Source organism: Gavia stellata, chromosome 9, assembly GCF_030936135.1.
Source record: "Gavia stellata isolate bGavSte3 chromosome 9, bGavSte3.hap2, whole genome shotgun sequence".
In the NCBI taxonomy this organism is placed as follows: domain Eukaryota; kingdom Metazoa; phylum Chordata; class Aves; order Gaviiformes; family Gaviidae; genus Gavia; species Gavia stellata.
In genome coordinates this window covers 38,268,829-38,295,345 of record NC_082602.1, presented here as the reverse complement: position 1 = coordinate 38,295,345, position 26,517 = coordinate 38,268,829, and the positions used below count along the sequence as shown (strand labels likewise).

Genomic DNA, 26,517 nt, shown 5'->3' with positions numbered 1-26,517 from the left:
CCACTGTCAGCTCAACACACAGAAAACCTACAAAGTGTCCTTAGAAAACTCAAAGAATTTCTCAGTCACTTCACTGATTTACTGCATGCATGTTTAAAAACAACATGATTTCAGAATTCCTCAGTGCCAGAGGTACTGCATCAACCCACTGTATTCATGGGAGAGACTAGTCCTCTCCGTCACTTTATAGTATTATAATCAAGTTATCATACTGTCATCATTAGCAAGCCCTGACAGCACCCACAACCTGCACCACCACAACCTGCAAATTCACCAAATGCATTTGTTTTCACAAATATTTCTAAGCGGCTCCAGCCACAAGCAGGGTGAGGAATGGCAACAAAGTGAAAACCATTTCCCTTTCCAGCGCTGAATTCAGCAAAAAACCAGAAACCCACCCTCCAGGATAAGCAGCACGAGGCACAACGTGTGAGAGATCTGAAGGACCCTCACGTTACACACAGCTGGTGTCACTATCGGAGATCTAAAGCAGGGCAGAAAGGATTCTGGACTGAGGGAAAAACTCTCAGATTTGTTTAGATGCAATGGAATAGGAAAACTTGCAGCTGTGCATATTCCAAAAGTAACTTCATTGCAGGTCAGGAGTTCCAGCTCAACCCTTGGAGGAGAGTCTGCTCATCACTGCCGCCCCGACCAGCGGTCAGCCTCCACCCATGCCCACCCACATTGACCTTCCTCGACAGAGCACTGATGAACACCTTCAGCCGGCGATGAAGTCAACTGCAAAAAAATGAATGCTGGAAGCGGCTCCTGCCTCATGGCCACTGACCCGCCAGCCAGACTTCACTCCTGGCCAGGGAGTAACTTTGGAGAGAACAAAAATCGGTTTTGCTTCGGAAAAAAACAGTAGCCAGGTATATACTACCAGAGACAATTCAAATAGGAAAGATGCATTATCCCACTCACCAACGAAATGCCATCGTAACAAATAAACAGAAACCACAGATTTGGTTTTTTTGGTTTTTAAAGAACTGGCTGATAAGAAAGCACAATTTTTGAGAACTGCCATCTTCAGAAGATAATAAACTACATAACAAAACAAAGGAATCCAAAGACCACTCCTCCTTAAGCTTCCCAAAAGAAAAACTAGAAACTGAGCACTGAGGTCAGCAATGTCCAGAAGAACAAAGGAAATGTATCTGACAAATAAGGTGCAAACTAGGTTTGGTTGGAAAAAAAAAATATTAATAATCTGAAAAACAAAGCAGTTATGACTCTTAAAGCTAGATTTTTATGTTTATTATGGCCAAACTCTCTGTCAGAAACAAAATTTCCAACACCAAGTAGGGTCCTTGTGACCAAAGGCAGCAACTCCAGTATTTCACAAGACTGAAGTTAATCAACTATACTCAAGGTGGACGCACAGAAATTTCTGCACAGTTTTGCATTCGGCGATTACTCTCTCCAATGAGGTTACCACGTTTAAAGGTGTTTTATACACTACTCTTAACAACTAATGAAATGGCAAAAGTAGTCTTCCTCCTTCACCGTGAGAAGCTACATACTTCTCACCTTCACATGTCCAGTACATAAAGGGCTGCGCTCAGAGAAGCACAGCCCTACTTTTTACAGTGAGAGTCTCAAGAATGCAGTGTCAAAGGACAGACTCTTAAAAATATCTGAAAATCAAAATTTTTTCCAATTTGTCATAACTCTTCAGGGAGTGAAAGCATTTTTGGAATACGATAGCTACCTCAAAACTTTCTACCACCCCTCAGATAACCACTTGCTTTTCTTTCTACATTAGTTTCTAGGGATGCGGTTGGTGTGCAGCATCGGTCAGAAGTACTCCAGTGGGACTCTGATATTATTATTGGAACAGAAAGAACTGGGTAAGTTACATGTAGCCGAGACCAGCCCTCCCCTTCTCGCAGGAAATCTTCACAGATGTTCAGACCAAGAGAGCTCACAGGACATTAACAACGCGTGCTGTGCTCATTACAGGTCACAAAGCACTTCCAAAAAAAACCTCAAAACTTAAAACCTACAGCAAAAGGCCAAAAGCCACAGTTACAAAGGCAATGAGACATCAGACCCAGAAGCACCCTCACTTACCTGCCCAATTTTCTCCTGTTCCCATGCAGTCCTAAGAAACAGGCTAGAGCCCGTATTACCCAGAAGATCAACAACATAAATTACATCTATAAGAACTGGTAACTGGAGAAAAATACTTTCTTGATCTCAAATCTGATAATCGGTTTAGCCCCAAGTGCGCAAGCAAGAAACATCCACGCGGGCACGTGAGAAGGTTTAAGCTCACCACGAGGACGGGGCACCGTGCCCAGCGCTGCCTACAACTGTGGCCATGACTTCATTTTCAACCTCCAGGAGCTACTGTTTATTCTCCCCATAATTTATCAAATTCCAGCTTACAATGCTAGCAACAACACATACATGACGGGCTCCCTTGGTCCTTTTTTTCTCTGAGGTAGGCCTCTCGCTTGACAGACAACAGACTTAGGAGTTAAGAAGCAAATAAATATATCTGAGTGCAAAAATGAAAAAAAAAAAAAGAGAAAGCAATTTGGAAGAGAAAACATAATATAGCGTGTAAGATTATACATAGAGAAGAGGACACTTCGGGGTAAAAAGAATAAAAGGTCAAGTGCATTGCAGAGACTAACATCAACAGTGTTTAAATGAAAGCTTTAGAAAGTAATATAGTTTTATTGACATCAAAACAAGCCAAGCTAGCTATTCCTGTTTTAATGCTTTTGTTAACTTTTTCATAATTAGAGAGAGAGAAACCCTCCCTCCTAGGTATCTAGCGCAAAATATTTCAAAGTCATAACTGCTATTCTGCACGAGAAGAGGGTTCTGTGAAAAACACAGTAACAAAAATTAACTTTTTGAACTGCTCTGAGCAGAGAGATGTTAATGAAGGTGAATACGCAGCACGCAGGACACTCTGCTCGATAACACTCATCAGAAATGTTTTCAGTTCAGTTTTTGCGCATACCAGGGAAAACAGAGTTACACAGTCAATACTAACTCCTCCAAACCTGCATGGTCGGACTTCAACACCTAACTCCATCCTTTGGGTATTTACTTAGATCTCTCCAACGCTCACAGCTGTCACTGGAGTCAAGAGGACCCATGGGTGCTCAACACGTCCAAAAATTAATCCAACTTGAGTCTTCCACCTTTGGGACCCCAACGAGCAACCTCGCTGCCTGGTACCAGACATCCCAGTCAAGAAAAAATTCACATTATGACAGATTAAAAACAGTCCTGTACTCAATTCACCCTGCAGCTAAGCATTTCTCAAACATTTAAACGGAATAACACTAAGGATCAAAGGCAGCTATGAATAAAAGACATTAAAATTTATATCCGAGAATGCTAACTGGTGTCTATCATAACAAGGAGGGTCACGTAACAGGGGCTTCATTGTAATGATGAATTCTTTCGACAGAAGATGACAAACAGCCATCAAGTGGCAATTACTGCCCACGACAGCTCCCACTGACCTGAACTGAGTGAGAAGCAATGGCCATGGAGGGAAGCTTTATCTTTCAAAATACATACATGTGAAAAATATGCCTACAAACAAAGAAAAAGACAAAAAAAAAAACCCCACACATTTTTGGCTTGCAGCAGCATTGACAGATCATGAAGAAAATGACCAAAATAACTATAAAGTGCACTCCACCCCTGTGATTACAAAACAAGGCTTGAACTACAGTGCATGCTCCTATGTAAGCTAGCAGATAACTCCCTCTCGGGGTAATTTTTTATGTAGAGGGACATCAAAAGATGTTATGACAGATAAAACGTTTGATTGGAGCAAAGAACAAGGCTTTAATTAAAAAGACAACATTTGGAGCAATACAGCATGAAACTGGTATGCTTATATTTTGTCTGATCAACTGCATTCTGAGTGACCATTTAAAATATTCAAAAGCCTGAAGAATAACTTCCAATTTTTTTTTTTTTTTTTTTTAAACTGAATTAAGTTTTGCTTAATTTGTAAACTCCAGTTCTCAGTACAACAGGTTTTTAGCTTGGAGAGCTCTAAGCTAAAAGAAGCATTAGGAATATTTACACCAGCTAACGTTAGGCCTCCTCGTTGTGCTGGAACTGCAAATCAAGGCTCACTGTTTTGGCAAAGAAGTTATGCAGCCTTGTAAGTTAGAAAAACCTTTGCCATACAATTCACAAGCAAGATAAGGAGCATGGTTACTTAAGCATCAGAAGATTGATGACTAAGACCTAGCCAGTGCAAGTTAACCTTATGGCTAACACTAATACAGAATCCCAATGCTCTTCATCCATGCACAGATTTTATTTTTTTTCCTGAAGAGGCACAGCTAAGCTTCTCTATTGCAACTGAATACTCTCTCATCCCTTCTCACAGAATCATTACGGTTGGAAAAGACCTGTAAGATCATCAAGTCCAACCACCAACCCAACCCCACCATGCCCACTAAACCATGTCCCGCAGTGCCACGTCCAAATGTTCCTTGAACACCTCCAGGGATGGTGACTCCGCCACCTCCCTGGGCAGCCTCTTCCAGTGTCTGACAACCCTTTTGGTGAAAGAATTTTTCCTAATATCCAGCCTAAACCTCCCCTGACACAACTTGAGGCCATTCCCTCTTGTCCTGTCACTTGTCACTTGGGAGAAGAGACCAACACCCACCTCCCCACAACCCCCTTTCAGGTATTGTAGAGAGCGATAAGGTCTCCCCTCAGCCTCCTCTTCTCCAGACTGAACACCCCCAGCTCCCTCAGCCGCTCCTCATCAGACTTGTGCTCCAGACCCCTCACCAGCTCCGTCGCCCTTCTCTGGACACACTAAAGTGGACACGCTAGCATTTAGAAGAATGCTATTTACAGTGCGTTTTCTCCTTAAGGGATACACTGCACTATAGATGAAGTATCGGGTTCATACAGCCCAATACACGGCAATCGGCTTTAAATGAGCAAGGGAGTCGCCTGTAAAGGTGCCTTCCTGCCAGGAGAAGCGGACTGCTCTCCCTGCAGAAGACCCTTGAGAAGATAAAGGGGGCAGCTGCTCTCTGATGTCCCTGCAATGAGCTCTGCACCTCCCAGACACCTGCATCTGACCACCATTTTCTAATTACACTTACAAGGTTAGCCTGCAGAAGAGAATGACCACAACATTTTCTCGAAGTTGTGGACAAAGAAATAAAGAGCTTTATTTCCCAGTTCTAAGCATCATTAACTATGACTGATTTAATCTAGAGCTGTGGGGGCCTGTTATATTTGCAAAATCATACCTATAGACCATATTTCCTTGACAAACATGTTATGGGTACACTTGCATTGGCTTCCAAACAGACCATTTCAAGTGCAGTCTTATATCTAACCTGCTTATAAACCAAAACTCATCATGATAGGGAAAGCATCTAGTAATTTTAGGGGACATGCTGCTGATGCATAAAGAACAGCTGTGGCTCTTGAGATCTGCACTGCACAAAGCCAGTGGCATATGGATTTAGTATGTCTGTTAGTCAAGGTGGAGTTCGGTGACAGGAGGGCTGAAGAGCAGCCAGCAAACGTGTCAGTGAACTGCTGGGTTTCAGCTCTGAGATGTCACAAGGATGGCAAAAGAGAAAACAGAAAGTCACAGTGACAAAACCATCCTGAGGCCACCTCTCATTCCCGCGCCGCAGGACAGAAGGTGGTGTTCTGTGCTCGGGAGCGGTACGTCTCAGCGCCGCCAAAGAGATTCCTCCTCATCAGCTGTGCTTTCAGCCAAGCGACTCCCCGGGTAAAGGCTCTCCCTGCTCCCCTCCTCCTCCCACCGCAGCCACAAAGCGCATCTACGCAAAAGTACCGAAGTGCCAAAAGCAAAGGATTAGTGTGGGCACAGAAAGAGCAATTTTTACAACTCTAGGAGTTGATAAAGAAAGGAACAATGAATACGGCATTACAGTAATTGCACTAAAAACCCATTTACTGCTAAATACGAAACAAACACCTCTAACAGAACTGCACTCATTAATCTGCATGCATTAGAAAAATGAGGAGTGCAACACTGGAATTAGAGAGAGGTGACAGAGGGGAAAAGAAGGAAAAGGCAAAAAAAGATAACATCAATATATACTGAAAAAGCTTTTCTCTGACAGTATGAAAGCAGAGATATCTTAAGATACCTTATAAAAATGTTAGAGTCTTATTCCCTGGAACTACTTTGCATTAAAGGCTGTATTAATCGTTCTGCACTCCTAAAAGAGAGCAAACTACATTTAACATGTTATCAGCTTCATTTTACACTGTCTCTTAAAAAAATCCCAAAATCATAATTGTGCATTTTCCACAACAGCAGACTGAAACCGCAGAGGTGAAAGCAAAGTCTCTTGCAAATTCTCTAGTATTAAAAATAAAAGAAACCTGAAGGTCTTCCTCCTGTTTTCCTAAAAGGAAAGTGGTTGCTTTCAGGACTAGGGAGACTCCCTAGTCCTCTGTTACTTACGCTGACAAGTTTCCAACTTTTACAGCTGAGGCTAATGGAGAAGGAAGAAGAAAAAAAGAAGTGTACGAGTCAGGAGCTGCACCTACGATTTGCTAAAGACGATTATTTCATGTGTGTATTAATCAAGGGTAGGTCTTCCCGCCTTACTGAAGTCACCTTGTGTTTTGTCATTCCTGGTCTCTCACCAAGCTTGGTTCACGGTTCTTTCTCAATATTCCAGTTATTCTGTCATCCAAACATTCACAAAAGATGAATTTCCTAAAGAGAGAAGCCTGAAAAACCTCTTTGACTTGAACCGTTACCACCAAGCTAACGAAGAAAATACAGCTTGTGGTTCCTCCTCCCCAGTAATGCACTACATCATACTGATTAAACCCGTGAATGGGACTTTTACCACAGGTATCTCTCCAGCAAGACTAAACTAAATGCAGCAAGTTCAAGTAAATGGTAAGGATTTATTCTCATTTTCCCTTACAAAGGGGACACCATTCCTTTCCCCCTTCTTCCACCTGAGCAGCAAATTCCTGGGTGAAAAAAAAGTAAAAATAGTTCATCTGGAAACTCTATTCCCACACGAACCCAGGAGCACCGCCTCTCCTTCATAAACTACACAGGACATGTGCCGAGGGTTGGAGAATGCTGAACCTGGACTCTGGCACCCCTCAAACTGAAATCCCTGCAATGACAGCCTGCCTTCCCTCTTCCCAAGCAAGGACGCAAAACGTACACAGAAATAAATTCTGCATTTAGAGGAGAACCTAAGCACAGGTGCAGCACCGACTGTGGCTGAGCACAGGTTAGAAACAGCAAAGGGCCACCCAAGCCTCTATAAACAGCAACTAGACACATCGGGTTTTGTAACAGATGGCAACACAGGGGAGCAAGCTGTTTTGCAACACATCTGGTGTCTCTACCCACCATGAATTAATAAGCTGAGGGAACTTCATAGATCCAGAGCAATCCCCAAACTTAAGTCATGGTGCCTTGTAGAAGTATAACCACCCCGCTGCTGAATCCTGCAGGCAGAGCTCAGGGAGGACAGAACAAGATGCACACTTGTCCTTGCCACACTAACTAGGGGGGGAAAAAAAAAAAAAAGGAGTTCTGAACCTATCCAAGATTTCAAGAACCAAGTTCGGGTTCTCGCTTTTCCTCCTCCTCCCCCTTTTTAAGCCAGATACTTTATTTTTAGGGAGCTGATGAAGTGTGATGCCAACTCACTCTTTTAACAGCTTTTTCCCCTCCTCCTTCTTGCTACTTAATCTGTATTCAGAGTACGTCACCACTAAGTACTGAGGGTATAAAGCTGAAACTAGTGTTAAAAAAGAGATATTATTATTGACTATAACAGCATTAATAATGTGCCATAACGCATAGCTAACAAGAAGCACAGTCAAGAACATTCAAATCGATTTTTAATATTAAAAAGCTCCATTAACTGAAACACATTGTATGCAAGAAGTAATCACACCACCCCAAGCTCTTAAGGCTAGCTTTTGTAGAAAAGCAAGATGCTGATTTAGACAAACAGAAAACATTATCTAGAGGCAGATGTCTTGGCATCTGTCTTCTGGTAACACAGCATCACAAAGTAAGGGAGTTTTGGTGTTCCCTTGAATTTCCTACATTTCACCGGGGGACACAAAGAACCGGTAACTCGGTTACGGTGGGCCTACAGGCAACGTCCTCAAGGAAGACAAAGACAGCGTTTGAGCATGCACTATGCTTACCATGTAAGCATAGTACTATGTATCTGTAAAAAAAACTTTGGTGTTTTTAATTAACTGAAATTCAAAACAGCCTCTACCTGAAGCCTTTGCAAAATTTACGAAACCTTCAATATTGCTATGCATAAAATGCATCAAGGTCTATGCCGGGCATGAGAAGGAAGGAAGGAAAAGAGTTAAACACTGGGGGAGGAGGAACTAGCTCAGCTTACGGTCAATGCTGGCAGAGGATCAAATGTGTATGAACTGGTATGAATCAACATCAGGCCGTATCAGTAGATGGAGGTTCCCCAAGAGATGGTAAGTGACCGAAGCTGACAGCGCTGCAGCTCCACACCCATTCCTGGCTGATGCGCCTCCGGCTGCACGTCCCTGCCCCTTCCCTTGCACCAGCGCTGCCGCACACCTCATCCCTCAGCCAACGCTTGCAAGGAGTTCAGCTGGCTCAAAACCTGAACGCTTTGTCTGCAATAGCTCCGTAATAACTCAGAGCAATTGGGGAAAACAGCAATGTCGGAACAGTGAAGGCAGCAGCACGTGGCCAAGCAGGGGAGGGCAACAGCATCAACTTCAACTGACGCCGACTACAGCCTCGGGAGAAGGACCCAAATGCAGCAGTGCAGTTCAAAACCGTCCTGCCAAACACAGAAGCAGGTGCAAACATCCCCAAACGCAACAAGCTCAATCTTAAAACCGGCTTATGAAAGGGACTATATTAGAGTCAGGTGCACAACGCAGGCAAACCCTGAAATCCTTCCCAATCCAGTGCTCCAGCCCAGAACAGTGCAAATTATGGTGGAAGTCTGCACAGGCACCAACGCTCAATCACAAGTCGCCAATTTGGTGCTCAAGCAGGGCACGTGGATTCCCAAGCAGCGGGGCACAGCACCTCTTACACAGGTTGGGTAGAAGACTGGTTGTGGATGATGGACACAGCGAGTTCCTCAAGACCTTCATCCTTCCCGGGATGAAGCAGAACCTTTATGAAAATACCTTTTTCAGTTTTTGTCTGCTGCTACGCAAAAGCCAGCACGAATGAAGCCCAGTTATATCTGTGTGAGCATTTTAACAAAAACAATCCACACTGCACTCATCTTAGCCACATCTGAAGATGCCTGACGCATCAGTTCCCTGCTTCAAGCTTTTCCCTTGCCATTGCTGCGGGTCTCTATTGCACCAAACATAATTTTGCAAAGAGGGTGTCTTTTACCAAGCATTTCTATAACAGTGAGCTTAATGTCACAGCTATATTTTAACAGTCATTTCAATGACTATAAAAATTAAGTTCAACACAATAAAACTGCTATCACACTACTGCGGAAATAGTCAGCAAAAAATGGCCCCTGCAAGACACTATTCGCTGCAATATAGAGCTGATGATGCAGAGCAAAAAACCTAAATGAAGCCAGGGGAAAACGGGGTGATGGGAAGATGTTTTCATTCCCTACTGTTCTTCCTCCTCAGCATTTCTACAAGGGAAAACAAAATCAAAATTCCTCCATTGCTTTCTCAGGAAAGCTTATGGAGTAGGGAAGAAAGGAGAAGGCATTTTAGGCTTTTTTACACATCAAACCTTACCCAATTTATTTTTACTTGCCATCACCTTATTTGTCTCTCAGTCCTTCAAGCTGTCTCCAACAGCAAGAACTACAGAGAAAAGAACACAGATCCAGAGTCAAATAATCCCCAAGGAACTTGTTCTGCTTTCTTAGAAATAATAGTCAGAGAGAAGAATTACCTGCTAAGAGCCACAGTTTGATCCACCAACACTTTCTCTTTTCCACAACAGCTAGGCTACTGCAGAAATTGGAAATATGTGGTATTTTTCCTGAAATTGTGTCTTATACTGGTATTAATGTAAAAATGTAACCATGGAAGCAAGTCAAACAGCACTGAATGCATTAAAAGATAAGAGCGGCATTTTGCAAAAACAGGGAAAAATTGTTTTTCTCCAAACCAGTAAGAAATCACATGCCTCGTGCCGCTTTCAGAAAAGCGACAGAGTTGGCTCGGCAGCTAGCCTTAACAAAGAGTCACTGTCCGGCTCGCTCCAGGCTGCAGTCGGTCTCTCATCATCAACCCCTTCCACTAGCAATGGGGTTTCCTTACAGCACTGTTCAAGGGAGCTCGTATCCGTACAACTTCCACGCTACCCACCTAAGAGGAATCCTCGGAACTCATACTAATTTTTATGTTCATTCTGAAAGAAATAAGGAGAAGGAAATGTAACTGATATGGTATTACTATTCTTTAAAGACCCAGCGTCACATTTTACTCTCTGTAAGTCAAATACCCAAACTTCTGGGAAGTGGGGAAACCGGAGTAGAGGAACACCTGAAAGCTCCGCTTACAGATGTTGAACTCCACACCTTTTTGTGCAATAGGAACCTAAATTTACAGTCGCAACACTCACAACGAGTTAATTTGATTGTTCTAAAGCCTTTTCTAGTCTAATTGAAGTTGATCTAGCCCAATAATCTATCACAAACGAATGTGGGAAACTCCCAGATGAGAACTGCTCGCCAGCAGCTGCCAAGTCCTGTCCTACAGTCCAACTTGGTTCCCCATTGCTAGCGCACCCCGCAGCCTACTGAAATGCGTCAAAGGCGACACTTGTAACTACTACCCTTACCCCCCCCCCCCCAGCCTCAAAACCACCCTCATTAATTCAGAATAGCTCAAGGCCGCAACACCTTGCTTCCTAAGCGTAACCACCTGAAAAGAGCGTATTTTAAAAACGCCTCTGACAGTCATGTATATCAATGCTAGTAGGGTGTTTAAAGTGCCACTAACCCAGCAGTAACTTGCTAACCTGTTGCTATGAGAAAAAATATTTTGACTATTCTTTTTCGCACGTTATCTTCCCAGCATCATTCCAACTATTTGCTGAAGAGGGTGAAGCACTGGCACACAGCACACGCACGCTGGTAGCCCAGGGCAGTACCAGCAAACGGAGGAGGCAAGAGCCAGCTCCTGGTTAGAGGAACAGATCAGGGCAGTTTCTAGCACTGCCCCATTGGAAACAACAGCTTGAGAAGAACCATTTTCCCGTGCTGACTTTCAAAGCAACACAGAAGATACTAAATCTGCTCAAATGTTGGTATTTGGCAAGCTCCAACTGGTAGCAAAAGCTTGTGCTAAACTGGGCAGCGTTATCTCTCCTTCACAACCACTTTCACCTTAAAACATTTGTTTTCCCCACTGTAAAAATACTCCATTAATCAAATAACCAGTGGTTATTTCTCAACTATTCAACTCATTCACCACCTTCAGGACCTCTACCTCGAAACAAAGCTATTAAAAAATACAAACTAATGATAACTAGCGCATTGCATGCTCAATTCAAGTTCCCGTTTCCAGCAAAACAGCTCTTTTTTAATATATAAACACACATTTGGGCTGGCTAAGTTTGGTGAAAACATCCTGCGAGACACCTGGACCATTCTGCAGCGAGACTTGTGTCCACAGCCTGCATGCTGAGGATGGAGGGGTGTTGAAAAGGGTGGGGAGGGGGAGAATACTTCTGCCATTTTCCTGTAGGAATCCAACTTATTCCTATCGATTAGGAACCTTCAGCGTTCTGGAGAAAAACAGTTTAAAAATGTTTCTTGGTCCATTAGTATCTCAATAGCAAGACTGTCTTGCTGCATGCAAAGGTAACAACAGAAACGCCTGCGATGTGCAGGTGCAGCAAGCAGGGAAATACAATGGTAGAGCCCAAGGCTTCACTAATGTTCAACAGTATTTATTTTTCACTAAGTTTACTCAGTCATTTCTCAACGCTGTCACTATCCTCCCCATCTTATCAACACTTGAGCTGGTATTCAATTATTCTATTTACCCTCCGAAAATTATTTTGTATTTTCCACCCTCCTTATGTAAATGTTATGGAAGCATCAAGACACTATTATACAAACATAATACATGAACTCCTAATCTTAGAGTTTATATCTTGATGTAAGAACAGCTCCCAGATCAGGACACTGCGTTATAGATGGTATCACGCCTGGACTGTAAAAGCTTACACAGTTATCCCAGTGTTTTAGATAGTCAAGCCCTAATGGTATCAAAACTTCTTTCAGTGTTCAGCCAAGAACACGTTCACCTTCGCGTGCTCTAACTGCAAAAACCAGCAACTGTTGCATTAAGCCCAAACCGTACGTTCAGTATTTAAGGCAGAAATCTGAACCAGTTAAATCACTCGGTTATCACAGTTCAGTAAATAAACAGAGGCCTCTTTTGCAGCAAAAAGTTACTGATAAAAATCTGTTAATAAATCATTTCAAGAATACATTCAACTAGAAAAAAAATCAAACACAAGCTGAACCCACACAAAACTTCTAAAAATGTAAACAGCACCATAACTGAGTAATTCTCTCAAGCCCTTATTAAAATGTGCTTATCTGGCTATATCCAGTCCACTGCTTTATGCTTTAGGAATAAGAATTCCCACCCCACAGAGCTCCAAGCGAGCTACTTGAGGCACTCCTCAAAGACTCACTTGCTTCTCAAAGAAATTATTTCTTTTTTCCCCAAATGGAACCTTGCTAATGGGACACTCTTCCAATTACGTAGGCAGTGTACACTGACTAAATGAGAAACACCCCATCGACGCTGCAGGCACGATTACAAGGCGGCACTGCTTTAACGAAGGCTTTGTTATAATCGCATTAAGACTTGCACGTGTGCTACCTGCATCAACATCCCGGTAGTATGATTCAGCAGGAGAGAGACCAGATCGGACTAAATAGAGTCCAAAGTCCAGTTCCCATAATCAGCATTTTAGAGACACTCTGAGACCTTACAGCAGGCAATTCTGTATTAGCCAGCACTAAAAAAATTCCCTCGTCCGTCAGCACCTTGTCAGTCCTGGAGCTGTTTAGGACAGTAATGCTTAGCGTTAAAGCAATCCAATCTAACGTAACTGCAGATGTCCCTATTATCCAGATAAATGTTTAATGCTTTTTTTAATCCTTTTAGACTCTTAGTTACAGTGAAACACTCAGGAACAAAACCAACAAATAAAAATAAACAAAGTGTAGCATAATAAATACCGAAATAATATTTGGCTCTCCAGCAAAAGTTTGGGGTTGCTGTTTTGTCCCGTTTGACTCACACACTATGGAAACTACTGCCTAAGAAATACCTCTGCGCCACAAAAATATCTGTTCTCATCTCCAGCCACTTAACTTGGGAGCAAGAACAACCGTTTTCTCATCAGAAGAGCTCAGTAACTGAAAACTCTGGGAAAGGGATCTTCATCTACTGCTTCAATCTCTTCCAGCACTTTGTCATGTGTCACTAAATTCATTTTAAAAAGGAGCCAATGCCAGCTGCTCTGTCTGTGAGCAAGTCCCGGTCCTATAGGAATTCTGAGTTGCTCTTCTGCTTACTGCTGCCCATCGCCTGGGAAGTCCATGAGAAAGAGGTTGTCTTCTTTATGCCCAACCATTAGTGAGCAGCATCAGAAGAGACACACAAAAACAGCAGAACAGACTTGACCAAGGTCACATAGAGGTGGAAGACAGATTGTAAACAGCTAGAGGCATTGCTCTGACGGGCTGTCAAGGAGTGAGGCAGGGTTAGATACTGCCACACCAAAGACATACCTTCTACAGAGTAACTAATTTGAAATGTAAGCCCAAATATCCCAAAACTAAACTAAAAAAGCCACAAACCACTTTTTTTTTTTTAAACCAACTTACTAAAAACACTATCAGTAAAACCACTGGTTTAGTTACACCACTTACCCGTTACATTGGAAATTTCACAGAGATCAGCCCACAGAAACAAAAAAACCCAAAACACACCCCAACCTCAAAACCACACCACCACACCAGCCTTGGAGGGGAGAAACAAAACCTCTCTCAAGTCTATTCCACCTAAGATTCTTGGTCAACGAAGCATCGGGAAGGTTATGGATTGACAGAGACACAACCATCATTTCCCATCAACATGAAGGGTGAAACAGGGGTAGCCAGGGGAGTAGGAAGGAAGGAAAATTCCACTAAGGACAACAAAGACGACAGGCAATGGCTGCAGAAAACTGGTGGGCATTTGCATATAAGGACAGAATATGAGAAATAAAGAAAAAAGCTTGGAAATCATTAAAAATTAAGAAGCATATGACAGATTAAAAAACATACAAAGGAAAATAAGCAGGTAGTGAGAAAGCTTTCATGTATAATCACAGATAGTTTTGTATCACAACCACATTTTGCTCAAAAGATGCGAATACCCATGTATTCCTTTGCAGAGCCCAAAGCCACCAGGCCATCCAGCAGCCAAGTCCAGAGGCCAGACACCAGGCAACACCACCATTACCTCACATCAGGCAATGCTTATACTCGAGCCTATAGCATGCTCTATTTTGATATATTTGAACTACGAATGAGCCATAGATTGTCTGATGCAAAACAGCACAAATGGTAACATTCTCCCGTGCGACCCCAAAGCAGTAGGAAAAAATAAAGAAATTAAGAGGACAAGCTTTTCAACCCCAGGCTGTATTGCCAGGCGGCAGCAAGGACGGAGAGACTCACAGCCCACCACACTACAACAGTCTCCATAGCAGTTAAGGAGGGAATAAGCACAGACTTGGTCACACCTGCAGCTGGTCCCATCTTCAGATCCGCTGACCAATAGAAGGTCCACACAAGTCAAACAAGACCTGATGAACAAACTCTCTTTTAGCTCTTTCCACTACTTAAAAAATAATTAAAGTAAGAACTCCACTACTTGCCATCACGATGGCATGTTTTAGTCATACGCTCATATTATGGGAGAATAACCTTATATTTAGTCAAGAGAAAGCTTAAAGGTTCCCACAGACCTTTATCTCTAACTTTCCTGACCCAAGTGACATGCTTAATCATATCTCTACTTAGTCATTAAAACTGCAGTGCAACCCCTCCTTTAGAGGACAGTATTTTTAGGACATTCCAAGCCACTGCCTCGATAATCCACAGCCATTTCAGGGTCATGATTTCTTCACTGGAGTCATATGCACAGCACATTTTTTGAAAGCAAGCGTCCCTTTAAATTGTTCACCATCTGTGTCAAGACTTGGAAATTCAAATATCATCAGCTACTGCCATCTGGTTCAGCGTTGAGATATTTCCTGTTTCAGGGTCCACTACAGGGATACTTCTTATATTACCAGTTGCCTTCATTTCACTTCATTTCTGAGACACAGCCTGAGCTACAGGTAATACTATACACACACTATGCTGTAGCAGAAGCAATTCCTCAATAAAAGCACCCAACTACATTCACTGAACCACTGCCTACTGCCAACAGTTTTTCCTGCAGACCAGCTGGCACTATTAGGAGGACATTAAAGGCTAAAGCATCAGCTGGGAGGCAGGCAGGCATGCCACTGGAGACAGAGGTAACAGCAGAGCTTTCCATGATCCAGTATCCCTGCCCCCTTCCAACGATTCCCTTTAGCCTTAGGCACAGATCACAGGCACCACCAGAGCCAGGGTTTGCCATCTTACTTCTTAATTCTTTTATTCCATGTATGGAAATTAGGAAAGCCCTCCTCTACTAACAGAGCACAGCTGAAGGTCCTTGCACATTAGGTTTGGATACAGTCCGGCGTCATCAAGTCCTTGTTTGGCATCGGCTACCTCCTCCTGGGACACACGGGCTATTCATCTATGTTCTCTAAACATATGTTATTTTATTGCATTCAACTTCAAATTGAGTGATGTCAGTACTTCCATGCTTTGTTTGGAGAAGAAGGAGAAGGCAGGCAGAGCAAACACAAACACCTAGGGCTGGGCTTCCAAAAGGCATTTGGATGCCTGAAGAGGCTCTCGGGCACGTCACGGTCCGTGTGCTCTCACAAATCCCAAGCGCCCACCTGCACTGTCAGACGTGCATTTTGAAAGCTGCTCAGAAGCTGTGCCTCCAGGAAGCTCTGCCGGCAACCAGTTGGGAACTCCCCACGTCAAGCAGGCTCCTCCGCAAGGAAGATGATTCTCCACGATGCCACCGACGACGGCCTTCACACACAACACTCCTCAGGGACGCCCGCTTTACTACAGCATGCTCCCGAAACCCCTGCACCTAGCCCAGCTCAGGAGCTGCTCAAGCAGGTTTTCAACCTCAATATTGATTAACTTGGGTAGTAAAAATGCTAAAGTGACACAGCTGCTACAACAGTACAGATGTACAGAACAGAGTGCCATAAGAAACCAAGCCCCTATAAGCATGTATACCAGTTATGCACACTTCGACTTCCGTTCGCCTTCATAAATTACATAGCAAACCCTGTATCTCTCAGTACTTTCTACTAGGGAACAGAAAGACATTTTGTTACTCCAATACCCTTTGGTAAAATCAGCCACCCCACACCTCGGGAAAACATGTTATAAAAAGGTTTGTGCTAAAATATTATAAATAGTACTCTAAATAAAGCAACAGTGCTAAGAAATACTACGAAAACCCCCAAAAATTCAAGTATCATGGCCAATAGTTACTTCAGTTACTCATCCGTTTGTTTTGTTATGTATATGGATACATGAGTACACATAATAGTTCTCAATGTCATTATTTCAGTTTAGTTACAAAGCTATATGGAACGGAAAAGTATTTCCAGAGATATTTCATATTTTGCTAATGAAACTGAAATTCAGCAACTGCTGCTTCTTGTGTTACAAGCCTTTACATCAGAAATCAGATTTAATGCACAAATTACATAAACATGGGAACACAAATAATGCTATAGATATATAAATGTTTTCCCAACTACAGCCTGAAAACGTAGATGAAGTGTCAGAATTACAAGAATTACCTCTTTTTGAACATTATTTTGGTTTAGATAGGGCATGATTTCAATTTTCCCCCCCAAGCTAAAGGAGGAAAGTATTCCAGTAACTCATTAAGGAATTCATTAAAGCATTATTCAGAAAATTACTATTGTCAGAATAGCCTTGGGATCTACCACAGGCCAGAAAACAGAATTAAAAATGGTTTTAAATTTACAAGGAAAAAAAAAAATGCTAACTTTTCAGGGGTCCATCTCCCTGCCAAGGAAGACCCATAAAGAAGAGCAGCCCATGTATTTCATAGAGACGGTGATTAGCCACCACTGAATGTTTTGTGAAAGTTTCAGACCTCTCCTCTTCTTGTTGCAAGTAAGACTGACATCTTTAATAGAGTAAATGCTTTAAAACTGGATAAGCACTAGCTCCTGATTTGAGCTTCGATTCATTAATATAAGTCAGCTTTCAGCTATTTATCTGAAGTTGGACACATCTACAGGTATTTAACAAGATGTATTGGATTTCAGTCCTGAAGGACTACTAAAGGATTAGACAAAGCGTATCCTGCATGTGCTCTACAGCCAATACTGGCCAAACTCCAGAAACACAAATATTTCGAAGAAAAATTATTGCCATGCTTATGCCTGTAGTTGCAAGCTGACAGAAAGGCTTCCTGGAGATGTTGGTTTGACTTTTAAGTTGCATCCAGTTTACTTTTCCCTTCCCCGAAAGCTTTGCCTACGCAGAAAGGAAAATGCATTTATAATACAAAGAAAGCTGTGCCAAGTGCAGCAAACAGTCTAACACCATGTCAGTGCACCTAAATCAAGCATTTATGGCAATGAGAGACAAAGAGGAAAACTACAAAACCCACCAAGGTACTACTTGAAATTCAGGTGGAAATTCAGAAATGGTTTTCCCCCTGAATTAATACCAAACTGAAAACCTTAAATCAGGAATTCATCCTACTGTCACTTCCATACTTGTGTACAATGTAAAAGGTAAATCCTCATCTTGTGAAAATTCCTCCTCCCCTTCTATTTTCTAGGAACAAGAGTGTTAATTAACAGCTGAAAAATCCCTATCTGACCAAAACTTACTCTGCAGAGTGACATAAATGCTCTGTATTACTCCCGTAGGCAGCCAGTTGCCTATAGGAAGTCAGTATGTGCTCTATGAGAAGAAAAAAAAAATATTTCTAGTAAATACCTACAGGAACCATTTCTCGGAACAATCCCCGTTTGTAATGTCACTGACCTGGACAAAAGCAAACAGGAGTACATGCTTGCTTCCACTTATCCAGTATCTTTATCCCTCTCCAACCTGTTGCTTGCAACAAGTGCTTATTGATAGAGAGCAATAGTGGCTGCGGAGTACAGAGTGTAACCAAGCACATGCCTACAGTCAAATTAAAGGTCATTCATTTAAGAAGTACACTTCATCTACCAGTCCCTTACCTCTGCTTCACATGATGCCAGGGACGGGGGAGCACAGACATGCATCCCCTCAGCAAGCAGGGAATTAAAAGGTATTGTAAGATGTCACAGAATAAAACTCTATTGTAAGATGTCACAGACTAAAACTCTAATCTGGGCGTACAGGAGGGTATGTTGTCTCTAGGAGCCTGAATGTGCATGTGCTTTCTCAAAATGGTGATACACTGATAAATACATCAGCAAATATTGCATGGGCATTTTTACTCCATCGGTTTGGGACGTGTCAGAGCGCGGTCCTGCTGTCAGTAACAATACAAAGGTAACCATCCCGTCCTCTCAGACGGCTCCAAACCTCACTCACAACACAGCATCACCAAAATTCCTAAGATGCATCTTTTTCAATTTCCTAAAAACATTTTCTTCCCTACTTTAAGACATGAATATGCAAGCACAAGGTCATCAACTCTCTTAGTAAACAAGAGAGAGTCTCTATGTGCCACCACCACTCACCCGCAGCTGTGGACCCTAAATCCGGGATTCCACAAAAGCCTTTAAACTGTCCTAAACTGCCACAGTCCTCCCTCAAGCAGCAGAAGGGAAGCAGCAGTGCTCAGCCGAGGTAGTTCCTGTGCTTTCAACAGCACTGCTCTTACCAAATCCCTATCCCCCCTTTCAAAGAGCCATTACAAGAGCAAAACTCAGTTGCAAAACTCGTATATCATGACCTTCATATCACCACTTAGTCCACCAACTCATTATGGCCCTCCCTTAGTAATAAAAAAAAAAAAATTACATGTATTTCTGCATACCTGGTTTGAAGATACTTTTTGAAAAGCTATCCCAATCTCAGAGAGGCACTAAAACACCCTAACCTTGCAATGTGGCCAAAGCCCATCCTGTTTCAAAGCATCTAAAATAAGGCTAGTTATGATTTGCCTCTGTCACAGAACAAAAACTCACCAGTAACAATCAAAAATACAGGAATTCCCAACTGGTATGGCTCACAGTAAAATTGGGTATGTTTGTGAGCTGCTTTTTTTGGTTGCTTGATGTTGTTTGTTTTTGGGTTCTGGGTTTTTTTCAATTAATGCACATGTAGACACACACCCTACACAGTATAGAGTTTATCTGAGCCGCTTGCATGATACTGGCTAAGGACTGGGAATGACAGATACTATCTCAAGTACTTGCAGCACCCTGTCTACTTAGGGGAAAGCTTGAGCGCACCACAGAAGTGCAACAATTGTACATACACAGTCACAGAAGCACAGGCTATTTTTAAAATGCTAGTGTCCTTGACATATATGTTAGCTTTGACCTAATACATGGCATTAGGAAGCACCTACCCAGGCATCACGTGCTGTCCTGAATTAATAATGCTCAACGCAGCTCCCTGTGCGGATATCCAGCCCTTTCATAAATTCAAAGCCTTGATGAAGAAGCTGCCCAAAGCCAGGAGCACTTTGCCTGCAAGGCAGAGCCCGCACTGGCTTACTTATCACAGCAAGGGCACGACTATCCATGTTTTCCAGTGACTCATTAGGAATAGCAGAGAAAAGTAGAGTCAGCATCCTGAAAATGAGCAGGATCTCAGAGAGCACAAGCCCTGTAGCCAGGAAGTTCTCCTTCTCCATCTGACCATGCACGGACAAACATGGCACTATTTTTCTATTTCCCATTCAAAAAAAAAAAAAAAGAAAAGATTAAACTATCACAGTGGTGGTCTAATTACTCCGTATCTGCATATACTTTTGAAGACAAAGGCATATTAAATATGGTATTTGTGGTAACCGTAGCAGCACCAGTTCTACCTCTTACTGCAGCTTTAAGTCCAAAGGAAAAGGCTCAGATGACAGTACAAGTCAAGAGGATTTGGAAGCTACTAGAGCCACTTTACGCTATTTCAGAAGTGCTATCCAGGCTCACAGACTTCCTAAAGCAGCTCATTACATCTCCTCTCCACTGGTGTAAGGCAGAACGCCAGAATTACAATTTTCACATCACACTAAAAGCAGGAAATGCGAGACTGAGCAGCCACACACGGCAGCCGCTCGGGACATCGAGGGTACGCAGCAGACATAAGCAGCTTCTGGGGCTCTCTGAAAGCCTCTAACGTTCCTACTGAGGAAGCCGTACGCCGACGTGGCCGTCTCACCACCACCGCACGTCTCCCCACCGGCTCAGAGCAAGAGATAAAATACAGAGCTAGGCACCGAGACGAAGGAGAAGGATACGCAGCATCTGGAGTGGAGAAAAGCTACTTCAATTAAGCTGATTGTTTTCCTGTTTTGGACGGTTAATCTAATAACTGTATTATCCCATTATATCCACACCCATTCCCCATCCAGCCTCTCCGCACGTCGAGCCCTGAATTCTCTCAGGAAGCGGAGCTGAGTCACGCTCACAACTGCCTGCTGAGATAATGCCTGTGCGCTACGCGGCAGCGCTCCTCATTTTAAGGCAGCAAGTTTAGTTTGCACGTGTGCTGGACATCCAGCGTCGTCTGCAAACCCCACCATGCAAGGTGGAGTGGGTTGAGCAGGAGGAGCATTCCTTAACACGCCTGTATCCTACCACAGTTTCAGTATAGGTATGTCGCAATAATTTATTCCTATTCCATCACAGCCAGCAAATCTTTGGGACTTGAGATGTTAAGAAAGCTTAGTTGTGCACAGGAACACACGAGTCAAGAGGAGTGGAAAGAGTATATATGTGTATTACATATATGCATCTTATATATACACACACACATATGTATACGTACATGCATTTCTGAGCTCCCACAACTGCAACATAAGTAATATAACCCACAACAATACATACCTTCCTGTTATTTCTGTTTTAGTCAAGCATACACACGAAGTATATTACATACCTGTATCACTAAGATGGCAGTTCAATTAACAATCCAATTAACACCAATCAATCAACCGTTCAATTATTTGGGAAGAGGCAGATGTTTCTGTCTCCACGACTGGCCATGTCAAATAGTTAGGAAGAAAAACTGTAATTCGTAATTCATTTACTACATGTTCACCTTAACAGCGCCTTCTCCGCTTCTGTTTGGGGACTATGTAACTGCTACATCAATTCTCCACAACCTGAAAGTTTCACAAGCAGCAAAAAAATAAAACACCAGAAGTCTCGCAGTGTACAGAAGCGCCCTTTTTTAACAACATAAAGATGTGTAAAACACATGTAACCAAACGGAATATTCATCTTCCTCAGGAGGAAACCCAGTGACGCCAAGAAGCAGCTATCCCTCCCGAAACAGTGTCTCACAGCATAGCGCGGTCCAGTGAATCGCAACGTTCAATTAGCTCTAAATCCGGTTTTATCTCCTTGCAACACTACGTCTACTTTCAACTCTCACACCCCTGCAGTTCAGCAGAGAAATACCCTAATTTTGAAGAGGATCATCTTGCAGGAAAAAGAAAATAAACTATCGTAGAAAAACAAACCTATTATAAAACCGTGACAAACTTCTCTCCAGAGCAGTGGACACAAACAAAAAATACCAATTGAGTACCAATTAAGCACATAATCTTGTGCTTTTTCAAACCGTGAAACAATTTTTTTTTTCTTAAATTACATTTAAGTCTAGTTCTCCTACTACACATACAATTTCCCACACTGGATATCCAAATAGACTTAAAAGTATATTTTAAAATACTCAGTTTATTCCACACTTCTTGTTCTCCCACGCTTTCAAAATCACATCCAAGATATCGATTCCTGGAAAGCCAGGTCCGGGCAACCATCTCCATCACAGCAGCAGATACGAGTTCCTGCAAAAGAGGAACTTGCTTTCGAGTGTCGCTGGTTTGTAACACTAGCGTATACTACGTGACGATTTAGTCATCCCAGTCTTCCACAAATACCCTATCCATCCCACACCACGAAGCAGGTATTTGGAAAACCTCATGAGCGACTGCCATCTGTAGCACTTCTGCTTCCGTGTATTTGTCCTACGTCCTCAACACTGAAATTACTCACAGGTCTCCCACAGTGTAACTGGACAGCTAGGATTTGCTCGTAATTCAAAAGTCACGCTCTGTTTTTCTAGGGATGTACACACAGAATTTAAAATTCATTCCTAAAATTCATTTGGGCTCTACTTAGACCCAGAAACTCCCTTCTTCCCGCTCACGTTGTTTATACAAGGCTTAGCTGTGGGTATATATGAAAAGTAAGTTGTTCTTCACAACCAGTAGAGTCCAGAACTGTCGTGGACATCGAATTTCGTATTTCCAAATTGAATCGTCGGATTTATAATTTCCTGCCCCACAACAAATGCTCTCACTCACGCCCATAAAGTTTTCTTCTCCATAACCCCTATAAAAAAAGCTTTTGATCAAAATGAAACATCTTCAAAATCAAGACAGGCCCTCTCGGCACAACCCTGCCCAAAACCACCATAGTTCGGTTCCGTTTAATTAGAGCAGAGACGTTTTAACTACCGGCAGAGAACAATCCCCCTCTGTTTGAGAGGGACGGAAGAAGCAGAGTACGAAATGGATCCCCGGACAGCAGCGCGCAAGGGAGACCCCTCATCTGTATGAAAATCACACTCCCTGCAAAACGAAGAGCCTTTTCCCTCGGTAGCCTTAAACTCTCCTTGTCCTAAGGAGGGAAGGGGGATGCGGGAGCGCCGGGCATCCCCATGGCGCAGGGTGGGCTTCCCAGCTGGCGCGGGGCAGCGCTTCCCACCGACCCTGCACGGCTCCCACCAAGGATCCGGCGCTGGAAGCGTATCCTGTCCAGCTGCCATCAGGGAGGGGAAAAAAAGAAAGCAATGTAAAGATAACTCAAAGCCCGCTTCTGTTCAGCCAAAGCACTGCTCGTGAAGGAAAAAAAATACATGGGAGAAAAAGAAAAGGCAACTTTTTCAGCGAGGGTGGCTCAAGCGCAGGTTGCCCGGCGTTCCCAGACAAGTTCTAAACTTTCCCTCAGCAAAGCCCCAACGGGCGGCGGCGGCCGAAGCCCCGCGGCGAGCGGCGGCTGCAGCCGGCGGAGCGAGCCCGGCCGGCCCGGGGGCACCGGCCCACCCCGCGCTCCGTCCCGGCCCCGCGGGCGGCCGAGGAGGTTTCCTGAGGCGGCGCGGACGCGCCGGGCGCTGCTGCCCGGGGAAGCGCGGCCGCGCGGAGCGGGGCGCCGCCGGAGACCGGCTCCGGGGGAGCCGAGGAGGGGGGGGGAGGCCCGCGGCTGGGGGCTCCCCGCGGGCGGCGCGGGCACCCGCAGCGCAACAGGCGGGAGCGGGGCCGGGACGGTCCTCACCTACGCCGTATTTTTCCTCCCTTTTGGTGGGAACCCAGCGGGTCATGGCGCTGGGGGCCGCGGGGGCGGCCGGACCGGGCGGGGATGCAAGAGCCCCGCTCCTACGCCGCCATTTTCCAACCGCGGGACGGGAAAAGTTTCTACCGACGGCGGAGTCATGTGGTGCGGGCGGAGCCAGCGGCCTGGCGCCCCGGCCGGCCGGCCGCCCCGCCGCGGGGGAGGCGGGGGAGCGCGGGGCGGGCAGCCGCGGCGGCGGAGCGGGGCTGGCGGCGGGAGGAGCGCGGGCCGCCCGCCTCGGCGGCCCACCCGGTGCCGGGGGTGCTGAGGGGGGCGGCGGGCGCCCCCCGGGGGAAGGGGCCGGCTCGGGCCGGAGTCCCGAACGACCCCCTCGTCCCGCCGCTCGCAGCGGCAGGAAAACCCGGCCGGGCCCCGTCTCGTTCCTGCACAAAGGAAGGCAGGATGGGCTGGTGCCTCCCTGCTAGTCTCCCTGACTGTGTAACTACATTCCAGGTACACCTGGCCTTCCTCTGCCGACAAGTTCCTTTACCTCCGCAAAACCAGCTCTGTATAAAACCAACATGACTTCCCTCAGCGCCGCATCACCAGGCAGCTCCCGCAGAAGCATCCCAGTCTTCTCCGGGACGCTTGCTCCTGAGAAATCGCCAGTTCCTTGGTTGTTTTTAGCTCCTGCGCTGATCAGCCACCTGGTCCTCCAGGATTTCCGTCGGCTTCCTTCCCAGAGATGCGGCACTAAAACAAGGTTTATGTTTAAGAGTAGCAGACTCACTGCGTTTGGGTATTGCCATGTTGATGAGCGCACCATTCGGAGTAAATCCTTCCTTGGCCATAAAGATTAGAAACCTTCTGATTTCTAAACCGAAATGGAAAGCCTAGTCCAAAGTTAGTATCTCCTGGCTAATGGGAGTGTGGAATACGGGATTACAAAAGAATGAGAAAGGGAGATGAGCTTCCTGATCCCAACCCCCCTACTCTTGGAGAGACCCTGAACCGTGATTTAAAAAGAAAATGAAAAAAACCATAGTCTTTAGCAAAACTGTGTAAAAGTCAGCAGAAAGCAGGAGGATAGCACTTAGGAGAAATAAAAAGAGGTGAAATGTCTGACTGGCTATCATTTGTTAAGATTAGTCCTCCACCAAAGGAGAAGCCCTGTACCGCAAATTTCAGAGTGAAAATAGGTCCTCTTTCGAGGACTTATTGTATCTTCTTACTGTATCGTTAGGAATGCAGGGGGCCACTTTCTGCAACAGCATTCGTTACTGTCAGGTTTTGAGATCAAGTACTCATCTCAAACATCTGAAGGAGTCTACTCCTCCTTCCATGTACCTTCCTTTTTCCCATCCTTGGGATTTGTTTCCCAGGTCACCACCTACACGTTCAAACGAATCTGAATTTCATTGCTCCCGTCCTACAGAATTCAAAGGCCATTGTGATAGAGCGAACTACTGCACCTTTATGCATTACGCCCGGGAGTGAGAAGATCAAAAGGTTTTCCAAGTCAGCTTCCTGGCTCATCATCTTTATCCTGCATTAATGGGTAAATGATTAGAGCCTTACCAAAGACAACTTACAAGTGAGCTCTTTGATTTAAGAGGTTTATTTTTATAAGATAAATCAAAGTGAATTAATTGAAATAATGGACGTACTTGCCCTGTTCCTATAGTAATCTTTGGTTTTCCACACAAGGGAAGGGAGAAACGAAATAAAAAAGTGGTGCAGCAATAGTATTTATTTCTAATGTTGAGTTATTTTGCAGTTCTATACAACTGACGCATTATTTTTGTGGCGCTACTAAATATGTGCTGCAAAACTGCTGAAGCTGCTCAGGCATTAGGTGGTTTAGAGATCTTAAGACTATTACTGTAATAATCTGTAAATCAGGGAACCTGATTGACTTTTCGTTTGGATTACTGATAACCAGGAATCATTTCCATGAACACCATGGTAGCTTTGCAGATACGGGGTGTGCATAGGGGATACAAAGCAGCACTCTGATGTTAATTTAAACCTGCAGATAGCTGTAATTAGCTAATAAAGCGTGCTATTGTTATACTTTATCCTTTCTGGGCCTCGAGGTTCAAATCTGAAACTCAAACTGTGGTATTTGTTTCTGTTTTGAATCAGAATCACAGAATCACTACGGTTGGAAAAGACCTCTAAGATCGTCAAGTCCAACCATCGACCAACACCACCATGCCCGTTTGAGGGAGGCTCAAGGAGCTTGTTTCCCTTCCTGAGAAATGTACGGCTGACAACCTTTCTTCAGCTGTTAACTAAGGGTTAAAATAAATTCTCATGTAGATTGACACTCCTTAGTCTCAGTTTACATGTATATCTGCACTGAATGGGAATTATATATACCAAAGATTAAGTACACTCCTAAGGCAGGAAGTACCAGATTCAATAAAATGAAGGCTGAAGAATTACTTACAGCTTCTACATATTAAATCCATGTTCTGTATTACAATAGCAAAATTTATTTTGACGTCAGTGGAAAAAGAGGTTTGTCCTGTTGTCTGATCATGATCTAGAACAGAAACAACACAAGTAGTCCCATGACCAACATAAAGCCCTGCTAATACCAATGAGGGTCTGTGTTCAGTTTATTACTTTCCACATTTTCATTTTAATGAAAACATGTTACAAATAGAGCATTAAAATTTTGATAGCCAGTAAAAAATACTTCTCCTAATTCACAATGCATAAATATCCCAGTGCTGGTTTTTGCAGCTAGGGAAAAAATGGTAATGGGATAGGATTGTAATATTGAGATAATAAAAGTTTTTTTGTTTTTCTCTGGCAAACATAATATAAAGTATCCTCCT

At 43.8% G+C, this 26,517-nt stretch overlaps 1 protein-coding gene across 1 annotated transcript in view; it reads right to left on the bottom strand.

Annotated features, from left to right (window-relative positions):
- DOCK1 (dedicator of cytokinesis 1) overlaps nt 1–23,720 on the bottom strand; it is a 329,394-nt gene extending 305,674 nt beyond the window's left edge. The window contains exon 1 of the mRNA XM_059821380.1: nt 23,675–23,720. Within this exon, the coding sequence (XP_059677363.1) occupies nt 23,675–23,720 (46 nt within the window). The remainder of the gene's footprint in view (nt 1–23,674) is intronic.
- Between the last annotated feature and the right edge of the window lie 2,797 nt (nt 23,721–26,517).